At 39.9% G+C, this 23894-nt stretch overlaps 1 protein-coding gene across 1 annotated transcript in view; it reads left to right on the top strand.

Moving 5' to 3' along the window:
- The window catches only part of LOC126184431 (dehydrodolichyl diphosphate synthase complex subunit nus1), a 35866-nt gene extending 33901 nt beyond the window's left edge, over positions 1-1965 (top strand). The window contains exon 6 of the mRNA XM_049926822.1: positions 1290-1965. Within this exon, the coding sequence (XP_049782779.1) occupies positions 1290-1380 (91 nt within the window). The 3' untranslated portion in view covers positions 1381-1965. The remainder of the gene's footprint in view (positions 1-1289) is intronic.
- Positions 1966-23894: the final 21929 nt, after the last annotated feature.

Here is a 23894-nt window from a genome sequence, read left to right as displayed (position 1 = left end):
TGAGTAGCAAATATGTTTTTCGTAATATTGCCATTAGAATGAGCAATACTTCCCTTCAGCAAGCTTTGTGGTACATGTACACTTTTACAGTGGAGTTGTATCCTTCATTTACTGTAGATTTTTTCCATGTGCTGGCTGCTTTTGTTCAGTATGAATGAACAGATGCTCTATCTACAAACAACAGAGAGCCTATTAAATTGGGCTGATATCAGTTACAATTGACTAAACTCCTACAATTCTTACACATTTTCTCAGTAACTACACTGCTTCTCTATGAACAAACCTTCTGTCTATATGAATGCTAGAAGATATTGAACCATATGGCTCAACCAAAATACCAAATAATAAACTTGATCATCGTCGTCATCATCATCCTGCAATGGAAACTCAACACTTCATTTGAGAGAATTTTGACATATTTCAATGTGGAAAGAGATCTGACAACCAGTTGTGGAAGTAGAGGCACATGGTTTTGTTAAAGGCTAGGAAATTTCTTTAGGTGACTTTCATGAAGAATCTAATTTATTTTTGTTTCACATCTTTCAGACGGAAACAACATGTTTGTCAGAAAGTGCGTAGCATTGGAGTAAATGGCCAAGTAGTTGCTGATTTGCCTTTTGAACATTCTAATGGATTCAATAGAATGCTACGATTTGCTTGTCTTCCATGGTTCACAGTGCTAAATATACATTCAAGGGAATATCACCTGGAGGATCTGGTGTAAATTTTACTGTCACAGTTTGGTAGCTATTTTAGAAATTCGACAGCATTGTCCTTCAATGAAATTGGTCCTTCTCCAGTATGCTCTTCATATGATGACAGTGTTCCATGATTAGTGTATGATATGCTGTCATAATTATCGAAATTCAAGTATTTGAGATACAAAATAGTGTTCATCTTTGTGATCTGGCAGTTTCCTTGTTTTGCAGTACTTCTTGACTCATTAACATGACTATAAAATATTGTGTTGGTTACCATGTATAACTGCTCAAATGATAAACGATCACTGCAGTGAGTAGTGATTCAGTGATATTGACTAAGAAACAGTTATTGTACATCATAGTGGTTAGTCGTTGTGTCCAGGCCATTTCAAGCAGGCAATCGCTGAACATAAAACAGTGCTTTAAGTAACTGATGAGCCATTGTGTTACATGTGTTAGTTTCTGCATATTTTTAAGTGTTCTATCAGTTCACCATCTGATAGAGCTTTCACTATATGACATGAATTGTCTGTGTATAAATCAGTTCATTTCTTTTCTCTCATTGAAGTATTTCTTCATTCATTGCAGGAGGTTACGAAGCCATCACAACATCACAGTAAGAGAATTTGTGAGATTGTTACAAACTTATGGTAAATGTGAACAGAGGTTTGGAAAGTGATTAATAAAGACAGTGCATCAAGTGAAGAGTGGGGAAATCCATTCCATTTCTGTGTTCTTTATCATTATTATTATAATTATTATGGAAATGAACCTGTTTGTTGTTGTTTTTTTTGTTCATGTGATGTTATCTGACAAGTCATATTTATTGTTAAATCACAGATGATTTTAATGCCAGTATGTAATTATACATATATGATCACTGAGAAAAATATTACTAGCCAAATGTTTGCCAGTGGCTTATAAGTAATCATGAGATGTATGTACTTTCTAGTAGTTGTATATGTTTTATAGAGTGCCTTAGTAGCTGCATACTTCACGAAGTGTCCCGGGCTGATACGACAGTTTTTTTAAAAAATATTTATTTATAGTGCTCTTATTCCGCATGTAATTCTTTTACTGAAGTGAAGGGAGTGTTGGTTGATATTTATTTACTAATATAAGGGGGGTTCAGGGAGGACAGAAAGGCTGTATTAGTCACTGAACAGCTAAAAATTAAAAATATTCCAGGATTTTTGTGGTGCTTATCAACTGATCTTCCAGTATTTAAGTACATATCGGATGTAAAATGGATTTATGATGATGATGATGTGTTGTTTTGTATTTTCATTCCCTTTTACATTGTTTTTATTTGTTTTTTAAAATATGTAATATACTTATTTTGAGCAGGATATGCCCACATAACACATATAGTTTTGTCAGAAACACTAGATGGACATACAGTTACATATTTTCATTTGAATTTTTACCTGTAGTAATGACAGGTAAGTTAATAGTGCACAGTCCTTTCGATAAATCCATTGAGCTAGTGACAAAATTTTGCTGCCTAGCTGTCAGCAGTGAGTTAACTTAGCAGGTTATAAGTAAATTTGGGTGGTATCTTTTTGTCAACTACACACATGCTCATAAATTAAGGATAATTGCAGAATGTGGTGCCACACAATGTGGCACTACACAAAACTGGCGCTAATAGCATAGGCACTTAGGGAACACACACGGCACGGATCTGTAGGTCCATGGTATTGGTGATAAGTTGAGAAAACCATCCCGAAACACATGTGCTACAAAACGCCACTGTTTCCTGCTCATGTACCCCGGCATCAATATGGGATATGATCACCATGCACACATATGTCGAGCGAGAGCATCCCAGACGTGTTCGATGGGGTTTAGGTCTGGAAAACAGGCAGGCCACTCCATTCGCCTGATATCTTCTGTTTCAAGGTACTCCTCCACGATGGCAGCTCGGCGGGGCTGTGCATTATCATCCATCAGGAGGAATGTGGGACCCACTGCACCCCTGAAAAGGTGGACATACTGGTGCAAAATGACACCTTGATACACCTGACCTGTTACAGTTCCTCTGTCAAAGACCTGCAGGGGTGTACATGCACCAATCATAATCCCACCCCACACCATCGAACCACAACATCCAACAGGTCCCTTTCAAGGACATTAAGGGGTTGGTACCTGGTTCCTGGTTCACGCCAGATGAAAACCCGGCGAGAATCACTGTTCAGAATATACCTGGACTCGTCCATGAACATAACCTGAGACCACTGTTCCAATGACCATGTACTGTGTTCTTGACACCAGGCTTTAGGGCCTCTCCTGTGACCAGGGTTCAGTGGAATGCTCCTTGCGGGTCTCTGGGCGAATAAACCATGTCTGTTCAGTCGTCTGTAGACTGTGTGTCTGGAGACAACTGTTCCAGTGGCTGCGGTAAGGTCCCGAGCAAGGCTACCTGCAGTACTCTGTGGCCGTGTGCGGGCACTGATGGTGAGATATCAATCTTCTTGTGGTGTTCTACACTGTGGACGTGTCCCGTACTGTAGTGCCTGGACACGTTTCCTGTCTGCTGGAGTCGTTGCCATAATCTTGAGATCACACTTTGTGGCACACAGAGAGCCCGTGCTAAGACCTGCTGTGTTTGACCAGCCTCCAGTCGCCCTAGTATTCTACCCCTCATAACGTCATCAATATGTGTTCTTTGAGCCATTTTCAACACACAGTCACCATTAGCACGTCTGAAAATGTCTGCACACTTACTTGCTGCACCGTACTCTAACGTGCACCAACACACCTCTGCGTATGTGGACTGCTGCCAACACCACCGTGCGATGACCACAGGTCAAATCCACCGCATGGTCGTACCCCGCGAGATGATTTAAACCTGCAAACCGCCCACCAGAGCGCTGTTTCACCATGTATCAGCATTATCCTTAATTTATGAGCAAGAGTGTATATGAAATGAGCAAATTACCTGTGAGAAATGTGTGGATCATTACCCATTATCAAACAAAAATTTAGAACACTTTGTTTGGAATAAGTAGCTTGTGAAACTATGAACCAAGGTGTTAGATGCGGTTTACATTCATCATCATTATTTTCTGTGAGAATTTTAGTTGCTCCTCGCCACATAGCGGAGATGTTGAGTCGCAGACAGGCACAATAAAAAGACTCACAAGTAAAGCTTTCGGTCATTAAGGCCTTCGTCAACAACACACACACACACACACACACACACACACACACACACGGGACTCCATTCCATCCTGGATTTTCCATTGTTTGATTTTGTTTTCTGTGATCATTTATGTCAACATAAGTGCATGTCGGTATTTAAAAGTCCTGAAAGGAAAAAGTTTGTAATTTTTTCCAAGAATTGTGTGGCCTGTTTGTTACCACGTGTGTATTTCGCTTCTACTCAAATCTTTTTGGCGGACCTGTCATATTTGGTTATAAACTTTAAATATGTTCTATAATTTAGCCATCTTTCACCATATTTTTCTCTATTCCAGAGGGATAAAATTTTGTTACTTCAGTAAATTGGGGAGTGGGGTGAAAATCTGTTGGGATTAGGTAGGTGTTACACTTCGATAATTAAAACACACAGTGTATTAAAAATTGTGTTACCATAAGCTTCACAACGAAAAATGATACAGTTTGTGAGTTGGATGCCCAACAGTTGTAATTTTTTCACTAAAATGAAGTGAAATGATCATATGGCATTGATGATCGGGAGTCCCATCTGGGGGAGTTCGGCCACCGAGGTGCAAGTCTTTTGAGTTGACACCACATTGGGTGATGTGTGTGTTGATGATTGTGAAATAATGATGATGATGATGATGATGATGATGGTAACACAAAATCCACTCCCCGAGTTGAGAAAATCTCTGACCTGGCCACGAATCGAACCCAGGCCTGCTGCGTGGTATTCAGGCATGCTGATCTCTCAGCTGAGGGGGCAGACAATTTTTTCACTGCCTGGCAGAAAAAAGAGAAAATGGTCCATTTCTCCTGAACCACCATTTTTCAGATAATACAGAAACCCATACTTGGATGTCCTTGCAGTCTGAAGTCCCATCCGTGTAAAATTCTGCACTGATATTTTGATTGTAATGTTGTTTAATTCTCCAGGAGAGAAATAAACCTGTCATTACACATTTGCTGTATTTACCACTCCGATGTTCTTTCATTCTCACTACATGCTGAAACTACTAGGTTGTTGAATAAGTCTGTAACATTTTTCCATAAGTTTAATAAACGCAACAGGTAAACATATAGCAGATGCAACTGTAGAAATCACTTGGTTTTGAGGTGAAGAATTTGTTGAGCCATGTTTGGACCATATTTTCATCCAGAAAGGAAGTTCCATGAGGGTTGTTTGATGAAGAGCACAAAAGAATGAAAATCTGAGGGCACAAGATAAGGCGAATGAGGCGGGTGCAGAATAACTTCCCAACCATACTCATGTATAGTGTTTTTCACCAGTCCAAGAATGCAGGGCAGGGCTTATCATGGAGCAGCATCTCTTCACACTGTCTTAGTCTTCATTGTTCTTGGATTATGTCTGCAAGAAGTCTCAGTTGTTGACAATAAGTATCAGCAGTAATGGTTACACCTTGGGGAAGCAATTTGTAGTGCACTACACTGTCGCTGTTCTAGCAGGTGCATAACATTACCTTTTGTCAACGTGTGCAGGTCATTGTATGGGGACTTGCTGCTTTGTTTGGATTCGACCATTCCTTTCTATTCCCTATGCTAGCAGGAAGGACACCATTTCTCGTCACCTGGTAATGAGACATGATAGGAATGGTTGGTGGTGTTCACAAGCCAATTGATGACGAGCAAGCAGAGATCCACATATGGCCCCCTGCTGATTTTTGTGATTTTGGTTTGGGAACATGCGGTTCCCATAAACCTGATTTTTTTGGAACCTTTCCCATTACATGCAAATGCTGCACGATGGTGGAATGATCAGAGTTCATCACATTTGCCAGTTCTCAAGTATGCTATTGTGGATTAATTGCCTTTTAAATTATCTTCATCAAACCCTGAAGAATTTCCTGACCGTGGAGAGTCACTCATTGTGAATTAATGCTTTAAATGATCTTCATCAAACCCTGAAGGATATCCCGAGTCACTAATGTTGAAACAATCCTACTTAAAATGAGAAAACTGGCCAATGGCATTATCCGTGTTTTTTCTGGCTGCCCCCCCCCCCCCCCCCCCCACACACACACACAGCTGTCACACCCTACTGAATTCAAACAGAAGAGTATGTTGGAAATTTTCTGATTTGTCCACTGGGAATTCCATTTTCTAGCATCTACAGCTACACTTGCTATCTCTAAATGACAGTATGTAAACTCAGGTGGCAACAGTGCACTACAAATGAAAAATGGCAATCAATATATAAACCCCTAACAACCAGAATACCAACATGCAAAACAAAAACACTTCGAACTTATGCACCAACCGAATACGTTAGTATTTTACTATACTGCCTACAGCTTCAGTAACAGTTGGCTTCATTTCAGTTTCTTTCCTACTGTCTTATTTTTGGTCTTCTGATTCATTGTTCTATAATCTTTATTTCTGCATAGCAGAGAACTGTGTCTTTCCACTCCATGGGCAAGTACTGATAGAAAATGTGTGTTTGTGTGTGAATAATATTTGTGTTATATTTTTGTGCCAGGAGTTTCCTCATTCTTTCTTGGATCAACTGATTATATCCATTTCTATTGCTAGCACCCAGAGAAAAATACAGATTGAATCTGTTTGTTGTCTATCAGTGGTCTTTCTTGTTGTTTCAGTCACGTTTCTTTAAATGTCAGTCCAGTCCCGATTTTTGTGTTCTGAGATTCATGTTTCTCTAAAGACAACTGTGAAAAGGACAAATTCATTTATATTCAGTATTATGAAGATCAGAAATGGAGAACCCAATCTCTTTCTTTATGGACATATTTTTATTGTTTTAAACAATTTTGATTTCCATTTCCTGGCTGATATTAGCTGAAAGGTTATTGCTAAAGACTGTATTAACCATCAATTACATCACATTCATTGTCTTAGTGTATTTCATTTTTATTTCTTGCAAGAGAGTTCAGGTCACTCCAGAAACTGATTTCCATGGTTGCTGTGCACTTGAAAAGTACGAAGGATAAAAGCCTAAAACAAATTAGCGGAGACCTTTTGACATATTACAGGACAGGTCTGAAAATCGCTGATCACGTGTGGTGTTTAACCTTGGCCATGGAAATGGCTTACTTTTTGTTTCCATTGAATTTTCACTAAAATAGAAATAGATAGCAGAAACATCATGCATCTACACCTGTACTCTATAAGGCGCGGGCAGTCCGAGGCCGCCTACGCTTTCCAAGGTTGTGACCAAACCTACAAGCCACCTTGCGGCATATGCTGATACTTGGGTGAAATATTTAGGGAAGTCACTTCCTGCACAAAAGTTTAAAAAATGTTTAACCAAGCAATGAACTACCGTTACTGTTGTCTGCAGTAACTTTTGAACTGTTGAGACAATTCCCACATTGCCTTTGTAAGACAGTAATCCATTCCATAGTGTTATGTTGGTGTGAAATGTGGGATACTTGAAGAATGGCTGACAATTATCTACGCAGATTCGAGAAGATTTTGAGGGAAATCTTTATCACAGTACAGGACTTAACTATATGAAATAAAAGATAACAATTAACTTGAGGAATTGTGTGAAGAACCAAATATATCTGGCTTCATAATGAATAGATATGTTAAGTGGTCTGGTGGTGTTGTCTAGAAGAATACCTTTAAAGCAACTTGATTCATGCCACTTGGTAGGAGAATGTCTGGCAGGTGTAGAAAGAGATAGTGTGATGGAATGGAGTAAAACGAGAAATTTTCTATGCATGTTGCCTGACAACAAAGCGACAGATGAGAATCAATGGCATGGGCCTGATAGCAGGGGGGGGGGGGGGGGGGGGGGGGGGGGGGGGGAATAATGAATTGTGTCCATTATGTTGAAAATGCATTAGTTTTCAATGTAGCTCCATTTCAGATCCATGTGCTGTATCTTCAAGGTTTTCCAATGAATATATTTGATTCCTAAATTGCAGTTCTGATAGATCTGCAAAATACCTATTGACAGCTTCTATAACCTTTTCATTAGGCTCAAAATGTTTGCCAACCACTGATTTTGGAATAGTTGAAGTCAGGGTAGCTGTTCCAACAGTTTTAGGTCAACATTTCCTATCATAACGTTAGTCACAAACAGTAATGTGGCCACTAAGGACAAAAGCTTATCTGTCCACAGTCAGGTGAACAACAAACATAGGAACAGTACAATAAGCAGTAGACCACAACCTGAGGAAAGTCACCTGCCGTGTTGTCCTTAAATAGAGGAGAGTTCCGGTAGTTGGGGGGAAGAGGTTGCTATACTGTGTGCACAAGTTGCAGGTGGCTCTGGTGGCTGTTCTACACTGATTCCATTGGAAGAATATTTGAGTGTGATATGCCGGCGGCCTATTGCCGTGGCAGGTATCCAGGTGTGATGTACAGGGTTACAGATTTCAGACTGCCACTTGAAATTTGTGGGCAAGTCCATTGTATTTTTTCGTGTAGTTTGTCCAGTAGACCTGCATAATTCTTGCCAGTTATTTCATTCTTAATGAGATACTCAATAAAAATAATCTTTCTGGGATTCCAGAAAATGCTGGTGATAACCTTTCTGGCAGGAGAAAGAGACTTCGAGTTGTTATTGGGCCACCAGGTTCCACTAATTGAGCTGTCTTATTTCTGGCATGAGATTGGTGTACAAAAGCAGTTTTTCTTCAATGGCATGTACATGGCTGAGAAATATGTTTACACATCATTATTTATGGTTGGCGGTCAACAAATGTATAACTTTCATGAAAAATAAGGTCACATTTGAATTGGGCCACTTATTGCTGATCTGTTGAAAATAAAGCAGTAGATACCTCAAACTGTCACTTACTTTGGATGTTTCCATTTTTGATAAATCATCTAAAAACAAAGCATTTTGTGATGATACAGTATTCTAGTTTATCCATTTGAAAAGGTGATGTGTACAAAACTATTATGTAAATTGAACAATGGAAAATCCAGTATGGAATGTAGCAATTTTAAGAAAGGATTATTGCTACTCACCATATAGTGGACATGCTGAATTGCAGATAGGCAAAATAAAGAGAGCTATCGGAAGAGCTCTGGGCCAACAAGGCCTTTGTTGAAATTTCTCTCTCTCTCTCTCTCTCTCTCTCTCTCTCTCTCTGTGTGTGTGTGTGTGTGTGTGTGTGTGTGTGTGTGTGTGTGTGTGTGTGTGTGTGTGTGTGTGTGAAACATGAAAAATAAGTAAGGTCGTCATCTTAAAATGGAAAACATTGCTTGGAATGCACATTCATAAACCAAACAATTTAAAATGTGTAATACTCAAATAATAGGCAAAAGCTACAAATCTTGCTGCTAATGGAAGGTGTGGTGACATGCTTGAGATATTTATTAAAAGTAAATAAATATCAGAAAATGCAGTCAAGTGAAATTCCTGCATTTGTCAATTACATATATTCATTGCTGTAATAAAATTTTGTTTAATATAGAAGTTGTGCAGTGTGAACACCTCTGAACGTACCAAATGAACATCATTTAATTAAATTGCAAATTAAACTTACTTGTTAAAAGTAGTAACAATAATGTAAAATATGCCTGAAGTACAAAAGGTAATAAATAAAATTTACGTAAAAGAAACTTTGCCTGAGTGCACTAGTAGTAGAATGGGCTGTGTTAATTGCATTGTTGTCATTGACAGAATAATGACTTTGGTTAAGGACTGTACTGTGAACAGAAATCGCCCTATTGCACTCAATTGTAGCAAGTCTTTAAAAATATCAAAGCAGGCACTGTGTTGACAGTTGTTCATCAGAGGATTTCGGATGGTTATTTCTCTGGTTAACACCTACATTTCGATTTTCTTCTTGCTCATGATGGTAAAATTTTAAAATCTAATTGAATGCTGTGTACTGTGCATGTACATACATTCAGTGCATCGCATGATACAGTTTCTACCTGTGTGTCCAATGAATACCCTCGCAGAATTGTGACAGTTCAGGTCATACACTCCTCACTGTGAATATTTATGATTTGAGTGACATGGTGGATGTTGTTTCAACTTACTTCCAATTGTGTGTGTTTCTTAAAAACCTAATTTTAATCCGTGTTTGTGTCCGCCCCGCTAGCTGAGTGGTCAGCACGACAGAATGTCAATCCTAAGGACCCGGGTTCCATTCCTGGCTGGGTCGAAGATTTTCTCCTCTCAGGGACTGGGTGTTGTGTTGTTCTAATTATCATTTCATCCCCATCGACGCGCAAGTCTCCGAAGTGGTGTCAAATTGAAAGACTTGTACCTGGCGGGAGGCCCTAGTCACAGGACATTTACATCTGTGTTTGTGAAGCTATTGGGCTATTTTGTCACAAACCCATTATAGGTCACTGCAACATATCCTGTCTTCTTCTCATTTCATTGATGTGTGGCATATGTGTTCTTCGATGTAGTTGAAGATTTTTTATATAATTTGTCGGCACATTAGAGTGATAACTAATTACAGGGTGCGGCAGTCAAACCTGTATGTTTTAAATGCGTGTAAAATAAAAATGGATGCAGATATCAAAATTTTATTCATATAATCTTATTCTATGTAAAAAAAGCATTTAAGAAACATCAACACTTTTTATTCTTTTTTCTTTTTTTTTTTTTTTTTTTTCATTGTTTGAAAATAACATCAGCAAGATGGCATTCTTCTTGATCACGGCATTCTTGCAGGCGATTTACGAAGCTGACTAAGCATACCCTGAGGAATCTTCTCGATTTCCAGCCAGATTCTTGCTTTGAGGTCACCAACATTATGAGGGATTTGTTCATACACTTTGCTCTTAAGGTAACCCCATAAGAAAAAATCACAAGCTGTAAGGTCAGGTGAACAGGGGGTCCAAGCAATCGCTTCATTCTTGGAAATCATCCAGTTAGGAAAAACTTCATTGAGAACATTAATGCCGATGCGGGCTGTTTGACTTGCTCCATCTTGTTGAAATAATGTTTCATCATTCACTGCATATTGACTAAGCTAAGGTATGAAGACTGTCCTGAACATTGGTGAATAGCACTCAGCATTCACGGTAACAGATTGCCCTCTTTCGTTCTCAAAAAATAAGGGTCTGTTATTCCAGATGAGGACATTGCCTTGGTTGAGTGTAGGGGTTTTTCATGCAGTTGGTGAGGGATCTGATCACTCCAATATCTAAAGTTCTGTTTGTTCACATATCCATTGAGGTGAAAATTTGCCTCGTCACTTATCCAGAGGTTGTGAACAAGCTCCTCGTTTTCTTCAATCATTTGCAAAAGACTTTCATGGAAATGCTGTCAGACTATGAAGTCATTATTATTCAAAGTGTCAACCATTTGGATTTTGGACAATCCTGTCAGAAATTCCAGGCGCAACACACTGCCTATGCGCTGACCTCCAGGCGCTTCTACCCACAGCAATTCTTACACATTCCACATTCTCAGGAGTATGCACTGTCTTCGCTCTGCTACCTCTTTTCCTTGTTGTTCCACCAAAATTTTCAGTTTTCTACCCAAGTTTTTATTGAGTTAACCAAAGGCACCAGCCTATTACAATTTATTTGAAAGTGTGTCTGGAAATGACGCTGAGCAGCTACATAGCTACCACTTTGGTAGAATGCTTTCACTGCAAACGAGCGTTGTTGCTTAGTCGACTGCTCCATGGCTACTGAAATGTTTTGTGTTCGGGAACACAGTTGTGACCTTGGCTACTCCCCCCCCCCCCCACTACTTCCAATACTTCTAATAATAATAAATGCACGTTTGACTGCCGCACCTACAAGGAGTAAATGTAAACACCTACTGTTTAGTTATGGAGTTAAGTGGTATACAGGCACATAAACAGAATTGATTGAAAACAAAGTTGACATTTCGAACTATATCTCTCTATTCAAAAGTAATGACAGTAACTGCTAATACATTTGTCTAACTGCGGGTCAAGATGGTCATAGCCTTCATGGAACAGTGTTTGCAGTTGCTTCCAGAACCATGTCTGTACCCAGGCCTACATCTCTCATCTGAAGCAAATTGAGAGCCATGAATGTCTTTCTTCAGAGCACTAAAATATGGAAATTGCATGGGGAGAGATCAGGACTGTATGGAGGATGTTTACGGGCTCCCAAGTGAAACTTCTGCAGTGTAGATGAATCAACTTGGCCAACATATGGACAGGCCCACATATTGCCCAGGTTCTTTAGAGTACATTGCAGAAGTCATGTCTCACAGTGAGATAAAAGTACAATTATTTTGATTACTTTTGAAATGATGATCAGTTTACTTACTTTTTCCCATCTGTCTCTTTTTCACTTAACTACTGTCTTACAGTTATCAGCAACACTCTCTTTAAGGTATCTAACTTGTTTTCTGTGTGTGTTCTTGTTTCAAAAATTCTGAAGTCCCTATTCCCCCTTGAAGATTTGATGATGACTGTAGAGATAAAATCAGTTACTGGTATCTGTTCAAATAAATTAAAATGTGACCAAAACTGAATTCTACAGTTTTTTTGGAAATTTCTTCTTAAACCTGTTATTCTCTATCCTAGGTTGTATTGATGTTTTATGGTCTCTTTCATTCTCACCTATACATGAACATTGGCATTCTTCAGGTCTATATGTGCCTGCAAAACCACCCATTACTTTCAGATGGAGTGTAGCTGGTATCAGTGTAATGTTATTCCTCCTGATATATAGAGAACTTATTAATGAGAAATCTCTTTTGTAGACAAAGTGCAATTTTGTAGTATATTACCATTGAACTGAATCCTTCCATTTCCTTTACCTACACACGGGTGCTGAAGGAATGGTTGTTAGTCTTTGCATCAGGCTTCTATTTTGTTAGGATCTAATTGCAAATTATTGCAACTTTCATAGGCTAAAACTTACCCATAGATAACTTAATGATCTGCACAAAGTCTGAGATTGCAACTAATACTAAATGATAGTCATCAGTAGTAGCTGTCATACACTTCGGTGTGGCACACTACATACGAGGTGGAATCCATAATTTTCAGGACTGGTGCTGCCATCTGGAAAGTAGGAGTAGTAGATCTTTGCACCGCTAGGTGGCGAGAGCCGCATATCTGATGAGTCAGTGTGTGGAGTGGCATTTAGCTGGGAGGACGTGTTGTGTGTCCACATGGATTTACGTAAGACTCTGTGTTTGGTGTGTGGCGATTTTACGATGGTTCTGTGAGCAGAACAATGTGTGTGTATCAAATTCTGTACCAATCTTGAGAAAAGTGCTACAAAGACCTTTGCTATGATACAACAAGTGTTTGGGGGCAGAGCATGAGCCATATGCTTGTGTTTGAGTGGAATAGCCCAGTCTCTCCCAGACCCAAAAAAGCGAGACAGGTGAAAAGCATGATCATTGTTTTCTTTGATACCAAGGGAATTGTGCTCAGAGAATTTGTCCCACCCAACCAAACAGTGAATTCTGTGTACTGCTGTGACGTTTTGTGATGGCTCCGTGAAAACATGCGGTGATGATGGCTCGAACTTTGGTGTCAAGGGAACTGGCTGCTGCATCATGACAATGCACCCTGTCACACGTCCTTGATCACCAGGACCTTTTTGGCAAAAAGCGTGGCAGTTGCACTCCACCCACTGTACTCGCCAGATTTGGCACCTGCTGATGTGTTGTTATTTTTTGAGTGAATGATTCACGGTGGGCTTTGTCACTGTGTCCGTAGGCATACAGAGGGAAACTACCTCCATTTGTTTAAAAAGTTCAGTAAAGCATTTGGTAGTTTAAGTCATAACATGTATGTTGGTATAAACAATGTATGCAGGTATGCCATGCAACAGTCTATTGGAGGGTTTCGATGTCTCTCTGGTGAGGAAATCATTGCATTGGGTAATTTCTCGTCTGTGGTGGCAAATTCTGAAACAGCATACATTTTAGAGGTAGACTTATGTGTCCTAATAGTTGCATGACTCACTTACTGATCTGCTGTTACGTCAAATGCCAAATTCCACGAATTGGTCCCCACCTCAAACTGTTGACAACACTAGAGGGAAAAACAAGGCACGTTACATATATTATGAAAATCTCCACCAGTGCTGTGATTGGAAATGTATAGTCACCTGTGCTATTTCCTTCAAACAGCATCCCAGGTCGAAGGAATATATTGCTTTAAACACTGAAAAGAGGGCGTCCACGATGTGTTCATTTCAAAAATACTTTTTTCAACTTAAGAATATGCAGTTTTTGGCAAAACAATGGAAACTGGTAGAGACCATAGTGAAATTCATTTAGTCACCTGTTTGGAGAGATATTATAGTGCAGGAGATTGTATTGCCAGCTAAAATTTTAAATGGCTCATAATCTTATATAGAGAATGTTTTTATAAAGTTCACAAAACATGTTTATGTAGATACATATATATATTCCCCCCATGAACCATGGACCTTGCCGCTGGTGGGGAGGCTTGCGTGCCTCAGCGATACAGATGGCCGTACCGTAGGTGCAACCACAACGGAGGGGTATCTGTTGAGAGGCCAGACAAACTTGTGGTTCCTGAAGAGGGGCAGCAGCCTTTTCAGTAGTTGCAGGGGCAACAGTCTGGATGATTGACTGATCTGGCCTTGTAACATTAACCAAAACGGCCTTGCTGTGCTGGTACTGCGAACGGCTGAAAGCAAGGGGAAACTACAGCCGTAATTTTTCCCGAGGACAGGCAGCTCTACTGTATGATTAAATGATGATGGCGTCCTCTTGGGTAAAATATTCCGGAGGTAAAATAGTCCCCCATTCGGATCTCCGGGCGGGGACTACTCAGGAGGACGTCGTTATCAGGAGAAAGAAAACTGGCGTTCTACGGATCGGAGCGTGGAATGTCAGATCCCTTAATCGGGCAGGTAGGTTAGAAAATTTAAAAAGGGAAATGGATAGGTTAAAGTTAGATATAGTGGGAATTAGTGAAGTTCGGTGGCAGGAGGAACAAGACTTTTGGTCAGGCGAATACAGGGTTATAAATACAAAATCAAATAGGGGTAATGCAGGAGTAGGTTTAATAATGAATAAAAAAATAGGAGTGCGGGTTAGCTACTACAAACAGCATAGTGAACGCATTATTGTGGCCAAGATAGACACAAAGCCCATGCCTACTACAGTAGTACAAGTTTATATGCCAACTACCTCTGCAGATGATGAAGAAATAGATGAAATGTATGACGAGATAAAAGAAATTATTCAGGTAGTGAAAGGAGACGAAAATTTAATAGTCATGGGTGACTGGAATTCGTCAGTAGGAAAAGGGAGAGAAGGAAACATAGTAGGTGAATATGGAGTGGGGGGAAGAAATGAAAGAGGAAGCCGCCTTGTAGAATTTTGCACAGAGCATAACTTAATCATAGCCAACACTTGGTTCAAGAATCATAAAAGAAGGTTGTATACCTGGAAGAATCCTGGAGATACTAGTAGGTATCAGATAGATTATATAATGGTAAGACAGAGATTTAGGAACCAAGTTTTAAATTGTAAGACATTTCCTGGGGCAGATTTGGATTCTGACCACAATCTATTGGTTATGAACTGCAGATTGAAACTGAAGAAACTGCAAAAAGGTGGGAATTTAAGGAGATGGGACCTGGATAAACTGAAAGAACCAGAGGTTGTAGAGAGTTTCAGGGAGAGCATAAGGGAACAATTGACAGGAATGGGGGAATGAAATACAGTAGAAGAAGAATGGGTAGCTCTGAGGGATGAAGTAGTGAAGGCAGCAGAGGATCAAGTAGGTAAAAAGACGAGGGCTAATAGAAATCCTTGGGTAACAGAAGAAATATTGAATTTAATTGATGAAAGGAGAAAATACAAAAATGCAGTAAATGAAGCAGGCAAAAAGGAATACAGACGTCTCAAAAATGATATCGACAGGAAGTGCAAAATGGCTAAGCAGGGATGGCTAGAGGACAAATGTAAGGATGTAGAGGCTTGTCTCACTAGGGGTAAGATAGATACTGCCTACAGGAAAATTAAAGAGACCTTTGGAGAGAAGAGAACCACTTGTATGAATATCAAGAGCTCAGATGGCAACCCAGTTCTAAGCAAAGAAGGGAAAGCAGAAAGGTGGAAGGAGTATATAGAGGGTTTATACAAGGGCGATGTACTTGAGGACAATATTATGGAAATGGAAGAGGATGTAGATGAAGACGAAATGGGAGATAAGATACTGCGTGAAGAGTTTGACAGAGCACTGAAAGACCTGAGTCGAAACAAGGCCCCGGGAGTAGACAACATTCCATTTGAACTACTGATGGCCTCGGGAGAGCCAGTCATGACAAAACTCTACCATCTGGTGAGCACGATGTATGAGACAGGCGAAATACCCTCAGACTTCAAGAAGAATATAATAATTCCAATCCCAAAGAAAGCAGGTGCTGACAGATGTGAAAATTACCGAACTATCAATTTAATAAGTCACAGCTGCAAAATACTAACGCGAATTCTTTACAGACGAATGGAAAAACTGGTAGAAGCCGACCTCGGGGAAGATCAGTTTGGATTCCGTAGAAATGTTGGAACACGTGAGGCAATACTGACCTTACGACTTATCTTAGAAGAAAGATTAAGAAAAGGCAAACCTACGTTTCTAGCATTTGTAGACTTAGAGAAAGCTTTTGACAATGTTAACTGGAATACTCTCTTTCAAATTCTGAAGGTGGCAGGGGTAAAATACAGGGAACGAAAGGCTATTTACAGTTTGTACAGAAACCAGATGGCAGTTATAAGAGTCGAGGGGCATGAAAGGGAAGCAGTGGTTGGGAAAGGAGTAAGACAGGGTTGTAGCCTCTCCCCGATGTTATTCAATCTGTATATTGAGCAAGCAGTAAAGGAAACAAAAGAAAAATTCGGAGTAGGTATCAAAATTCATGGAGAGGAAGTAAAAACTTTGAGGTTCGCCGATGACATTGTAATTCTGTCAGAGACAGCAAAGGACTTGGAAGAGCAGTTGAATGGAATGGACAGTGTCTTGAAAGGAGAATATAAGATGAACATCAACAAAAGCAAAACGAGGATAATGGAATGTAGTCATATTAAGTCGGGTGATGCTGAGGGAATTAGATTAGGAAATGAGACACTTAAAGTAGTAAAGGAGTTTTGCTATTTAGGGAGTAAAATAACCGATGATGGTCGAAGTAGAGAGGATATAAAATGTAGACTGGCAATGGCAAGGAAAGCGTTTCTCAAGAAGAGGAATTTGTTAACATCGAGTATAGATTTAAGTGTCAGGAAGTCGTTTCTGAAAGTATTTGTATGGAGTGTAGCCAGGTATGGAAGTGAAACATGGACGATAACTAGTTTGGACAAGAAGAGAATAGAAGCTTTCGAAATGTGGTGCTACAGAAGAATGCTGAAGATAAGGTGGGTAGATCACGTAACTAATGAGGAGGTATTGAATAGAATTGGGGAGAAGAGAAGTTTGTGGCACAACTTGACTAGAAGAAGGGATCGGTTGGTAGGACATGTTTTGAGGCATCAAGGGATCACCAATTTAGTATTGGAAGGCAGCGTGGAGGGTAAAAATCGTAGGGGGAGACCAAGAGATGAATACACTAAGCAGATTCAGAAGGATGTAGGTTGCAGTAGATACTGGGAGATGAAGAAGCTTGCACAGGATAGAGTAGCATGGAGAGCTGCATCAAACCAGTCTCAGGACTGAAGACCACAACAACAACAACATATATATATTAGTCCTATCTAAACTTCACATGTACCATCTTCATTATGACTTTGCAAAAACTCACTTGGCTGACCCAGAGTTACTTTATATACACACGAACAACTTCATCTATTGGATGAAGGTTTGCAATCCATATGCAGTAAGAAGCTTCCACCCCTATGCGTTTGACACATCTGGATATGCACCTGATAATCCATATGGCATAAAGCCGGCTAACAATAAGGCTATTGGCTTCATGAAATATGAGATGGATGGTTCGCTGAGTGTGGAGTTTGCAGGTCTCCACTGAAAAATGCACGCTTACCATACAGACACAAGAGCAACCTAGAGATGTGCTAAGGGCATACAGTGTGCTGCCTCAATGGTAGTGGCTGAATGGTGGTGTTCCACCTCCTCTTACACATATAGTGCGCAAAGTCGGTATTAAGTTTTAATATGTGCATCCTTTAGGCAGGAGGTCACTGGGACGACGGCCGTTTACTATTGTGACAAAATAAAACACCTACAGCTGTCCTTATGATTTTATTTTATTTTGTTGCAACCAGTTTCAACACTTTTATGCATCATTTTCAGGCCTGTATGCATAAAACAGTAACAATAGCATTATCAAATTATCAATCAAGTAACATAGAAACAGATTAAAATAGAATGAGAAACAATGGCAAAACTCTACAAGTGAATTTACACTGAACGTTTGATAGAACTAACAGATACATCCATTGTCACATATCTAAAATATACCATAACGAATCTCCACTCAATACATTGTACAATTATGCTATCTATTAAAAACTTCTTTAAATAACTATTCATGATTTTTATTGGATAGTCAGACATATATTACCTGCACAATGCTGAAATAACCTGCTGTAAGACAAAATAACTGTAGAAGGTGATAATGGAAGGAAACATTACCTCCCGACAAGTAAAGAGAAGGGACATGACCTATGTGTCGTGTCAAAGTATAAAATGTTTAGTTGTACACAGATGAGGGGCATATCTATAAAATGCACGTCCAATATGTGTTATAAACTGAATGTAAAACCCACCTCAGATCATAACATACGTAGAATGTATGAAAGACGCACTCAAGGAAACTGTTCATGATGCAAACATTCATATGCGAATGCATCTATATATCGTGTACTGCTGTGAAACAATCACACACAGGTATACTAAGTAGACCGCAAGGATGCAGTGTGTCATAAAGGATGACTTCAACAATACAACCAGAAAAGCTTACTGAATAGCACACTGCTCCAAAAGTACTCATATGTGTTAAACATAAGTGATCACTAAGAAATAATTGAGATCTAAAATAATATATTGTTATGAATAAATGCATTGCAACTAGTACACACTTATGTCTTTCGATGACGTTGAAACCAAAAGCCATTACATGCAAGTAATTAAAAAAAATTTTTATTGAAAATACCAGTTATACAAATCGTGTCAAAGTCAAGCAACATCATTAATTGACCAGTGACGTGGCCACACACCATGCTCATAATTAAAATGTAAGTAACTGTAATTTTTCTCTCAGACGAGAACAACATTTAGCACTAAAAACAATTGTATTATTGACACCAACGTACAGAATGAACAGAAATGTCTCCTCGACGGAGAATGCTACTGTTGATACAAACATTGAATATTCTAGAACATGGAGACATAACAGATATAAAAAATTTCCTGTGCCTTCTAGAAATGGTAAATCGGAAAAAAAATATATATTTGCTGGTGGTCGGATTTAACTGGCGACATGCAGCACAACAGCCAGCGACGCTAACCACTACCCGACAATGTCTGCAGCACAGCTCGTAGTTATATTGCTTCCTGGAATGGAAAATCCTTTCACTTCTAACGCTGATATTTCGTTCCAAATTTTGATGTTAAGTAAGTCATTATTCTCCTTTTTGCTATTCATTACCTTCGTGTTTGCGTTGTTTATACTTCTACATATAAATGACTACAGTGCAGTTCGCACTTAGGTGTATGGCAAGTGGTTTATAGAACAAATTTACGACTATTTCTCTATCGTCCATTCTCGAATAACACTTAGAAAAACTGAACATCAAAATTTTTCCTTGGGTCAGCGATTTCTCTTATTTTATTACAATGATGCATACATAGAAATGAGTCAACAACATATGTAGGCATTAGGAGGAGACAGTTGGTGATTGAAATTTCGTGAAAAGATCTCGCAGCAACGAAAAACAGTTTTAAACACGATTCTATTCCAGGGTGGCGGTTTGATACTGTTATAAGTTGCTTGTAAAAATAGTCACACTCTGCAATTTGTAATTTATTTATCACGCGTTTCGCCCAGATACGGTTTCAAATGAAAGTGGCCCGGATGCAAATAAACACAGCACAGGAAAGGAAATACAGTAATAATCTGGCAATAGCAGAGGTCTGCAAGTTGCTAAAGGCGGGTCGAAGCTGGACTGCTGGAATTGCTGCAGTCTCATTCGAAATATTATAATGCAGTTGTTCCAATGGCTCTGAGCGCTATGGGACTTAACTGACCTAAGGACATCACACACATCCATGCCCGAGGCAGGATTCGAACCTGCGACCGTAGCAGCAGCGCGGTTCCGTACTGAAGCGCCTAGAACCTCTCGGCCACAACGGCCGGCAATGCAGTTGTTGCGATCCACTTTAGACTTGGTAGCTGCCCACATAAAGTAATCACACGCTGAAAGAGCTGGTGAACAGCTAGTGCCGCGACCAGACTGACCTATAAGTCTATCAGGCGTGAAGATTGTGTAAATGTGCTCCAAGTTACGGCCTGCTATATGGGCAGGTGCTCCATCCTGTTGGAAGTAACTGTATGTCTTTTACTCCTCAGTTAATGCTGCCACATATGTGCATACATTCACGTCCAATCGTATTGACTCGTCAGGCCACTTTTATTTGCCCCACCCTGTACGTGTACAATTCAATAGCATAAATTCGGAAAACAGATGAAGTACGAAATATTGGGGGACTCACGTTAAAATTAGTGCATGGGGCATTTGTCACATTAAAATTAATGCCAACGGCGTATGTCACATCCCAAGTAACACCAGAACGTAAGATTCTTGAAATAAAGAAGAAGTACCCTCATTTGGGCGTTGTAAAAACAGAACGACACACGTGTGCATGAAATATAAAAACATAGATTTACTTCAGATACGACAACAAAAGTAGTTATAGCAGTACAGAATATGACCAAATTCACATAAATATAAACAGCCGCCTTCCAAGGAGGCGTCACACCTCCTTCCTATCTGTAAGATCACACATAAAAAAACGTGGATGTAGCTGCGTGGGCTAGGAAGTTAGCACGGAAGGAAGTAGAGGGCTCTGCACAGCGTGGGGTGATAAACATAATATACAATTAAAATTGATCAGAGAAAAAGAACAATCAAGCTAGCGTAAATCCAAATATCAAAAACTTGGAAAACTGAATATATAAATGAATGTATTAAATTTAAATCAAATAAATACGTTTTCCAAAAGATACAGTAAATTAAAAAAAACGCCTTTGATGTAGTGATTGCTACCTGAACTCACTTATATCAGTGAAACCCTCTCCCCTATATCGCCATAATGCAAAATGAGCTGCCATTCTTTCAACTTTTTCGATGTCTTATGTCAATTCTATTTCGGTAGGATTCCATACCTCCTAGCAGTACTGCGGAAGAGGACAGATAAGCGTGGTGTAGACAATCTCTTTAGTGGATTTGTTGCAATTTTTTTTTGTCCTGCCAGCAGTCCCTGGATCGTCTTCCCCACAACATTTTCTATGTCATGGTTCCAGTTTAAGTTTTTTGTAAATTAACCCGTAGGTATTTAGTTGAGTCGACAATCTTTAAATTTGTGTTATTTATCCTTTAGCTGAAATATACCGGAACTTTTTAGTACTCACATGGAAGACTTCACATTTTTTATTCTTTAGGGTCAGTTTCCACTTTTTGCACTGTGCAGATATGTGGTCTAAATCATCTTATATTTCGTTTCGATCTTCTGATGGCTTAACTAGACGGTAAACGACAGCAGTAGCTGCAGTTTAAGAAGGCTGCCCAGATGGCCTCCTAAACAGTGTATAAAGTTTAAGAACAGCAGAGGGCTGTTCCTTTGGGAACAGCAGATATCAATTCAGTTTCACTAGAGAACTTCCTGTCAGTTACTTTGAACTGTGACCTTTCTGACAGGAAATCACTAATTCAGTCTCACAACTGTGACGATACTCCACAGACACGCAATTTGATTAGATGTCCCCTGTGAAAAAAAGGCGTTAGAAGCCATATGGACATCTAGAAATAACTTAAGATCCTCTGTCGACAGCACTCATTAGTTCCTGCAAATAAAGAGCCAGTAGCGTTCCACAAGAACGATTTTTTCTGAATCCGTGCTTTTTATGTGTCGATCTATCGTTTTCTTCGAGGTATTTCATAACGCTGGAATGCAGTATACGTTCCAGAATAGTGCTACAAATCGATGCCATTGATGTGGGTCTACAATTTAGCGGGTTACTCCTATTTCCTTTCCTGTGTATTGGTTTGACCTGTGAAATTATCCAGTCTTAAGTATGTACCTTTCGTCGAGCACGGTAGTGTATGATTGTTAAAAATGGAGCTATGTCATCAGCGTACCCCGAAAGAACGTAATCGATACCGGTATACAATCTGGACCGGCAGACTTGCCTTTATTAAGTGACTGAAATTGCTCCCCTACACCAACGGCATCGACTTCCAAATTACTGATTTTGGTAGCTATTCTTGATGCGAAGTCTGGTATATTTACTCCGTCTTCTATGGCGAAAGAGTTCCGGAAAACTGTGTTTAGTAACTCCGCTTTAGTTACGCTCTCGCTGGTAGTAGTACCACTTCCATCACGCAATGACGGTATTGGTTGTGTCTTGCCGGTGGTGTACTTCACATACGCCCAGGATCCCTTTGTATTTTTTGTCGGATTTTGAGACAGAGTTTCGTTGTGGAAACCATTAAAGGCATCTCGAATTGAAGTCCGTGCTAAGTTTCGAGCATGTGTAAACTGTCGCCAGTTTTGGAGATTTTACATTCTTTTCAATCTAGCATGCGTTTTTCATTGCTTCTGCAGTAGCGAGCAGTTTGTGCACTATGGGAGATCTGCTCATCTCTCATTGATTCACTTGGCACAATAATCTCAACTGCTGTCAACACTATTTCTTCGATTCTAAGTCACATTTGGTTAACGCTTCTACAGTTAGTATGCAAGGAATGCATAATGTCTCTTAGAAAGGCGTCAAACGATCTTTTATTTAATTTTTTAAATAGATATATTTTGCGTTTATTTTCGATGGATTTCTATGTTACAGTTTTCAATCTCGCTACAACGATCTTATAATCACTAATTTTTGTGTCCGTCAAGATCCTATCTAATGGCTCAGGATTGTTTGTCTTAAAGGGGTCTAGTACGTTATCGCAACCATTAACACTCCGTGTAACTTCATGAACTATTTGCTGAAAATAATTTTCGGAGAAAGCATTTAGTTCAATTTTGGTGATGTTTTATGCCTGCTACAGACCTTTTTTTTTTTAAGCGCATGTTTAACAGCACTACTAGTTTTTGGCACTTCCGATTCTAAAATGCTTCTGAAAAACGTAACACACCATAATAAAAGAAGAGAGCTAAAACATGGAAGTCAGACAGTGATATTGGATGTAGCGTTATACAGGCATGGAAATTACCTATAGTAACGGTGTGGATACATCGTCCTCGTTTCGTCAAAAATTACGTGTCATGCATATACACTCCTGGAAATTGAAATAAGAACACCGTGAATTCATTGTCCCAGGAAGGGGAAACTTTATTGACACATTCCTGGGGTCAGATACATCACATGATCACACTGACAGAACCACAGGCACATAGACACAGGCAACAGAGCATGCACAATGTCGGCACTAGTACAGTGTATATCCACCTTTCGCAGCAATGCAGGCTGCTATTCTCCCATGGAGACGATCGTAGAGATGCTGGATGTAGTCCTGTGGAACGGCTTGCCATGCCATTTCCACCTGGCGCCTCAGTTGGACCAGCGTTCGTGCTGGACGTGCAGACCGCGTGAGACGACGCTTCATCCAGTCCCAAACATGCTCAATGGGGGACAGATCCGGAGATCTTGCTGGCCAGGGTAGTTGACTTACACCTTCTAGATCACGTTGGGTGGCACGGGATACATGCGGACGTGCATTGTCCTGTTGGAACAGCAAGTTCCCTTGCCGGTCTAGGAATGGTAGAACGATGGGTTCGATGACGGTTTGGATGTACCGTGCACTATTCAGTGTCCCCTCGACGATCACCAGTGGTGTACGGCCAGTGTAGGAGATCGCTCCCCACACTATGATGCCGGGTGTTGGCCCTGTGTGCCTCGGTCGTATGCAGTCCTGAT

The sequence above is a fragment of the Schistocerca cancellata genome, chromosome 4 (genome assembly GCF_023864275.1).
Source record: "Schistocerca cancellata isolate TAMUIC-IGC-003103 chromosome 4, iqSchCanc2.1, whole genome shotgun sequence".
Lineage (NCBI taxonomy): Eukaryota > Metazoa > Arthropoda > Insecta > Orthoptera > Acrididae > Schistocerca > Schistocerca cancellata.
Note: the sequence above shows the minus strand (reverse complement) of the source record. Positions and strands in the feature narration are given on the sequence as shown.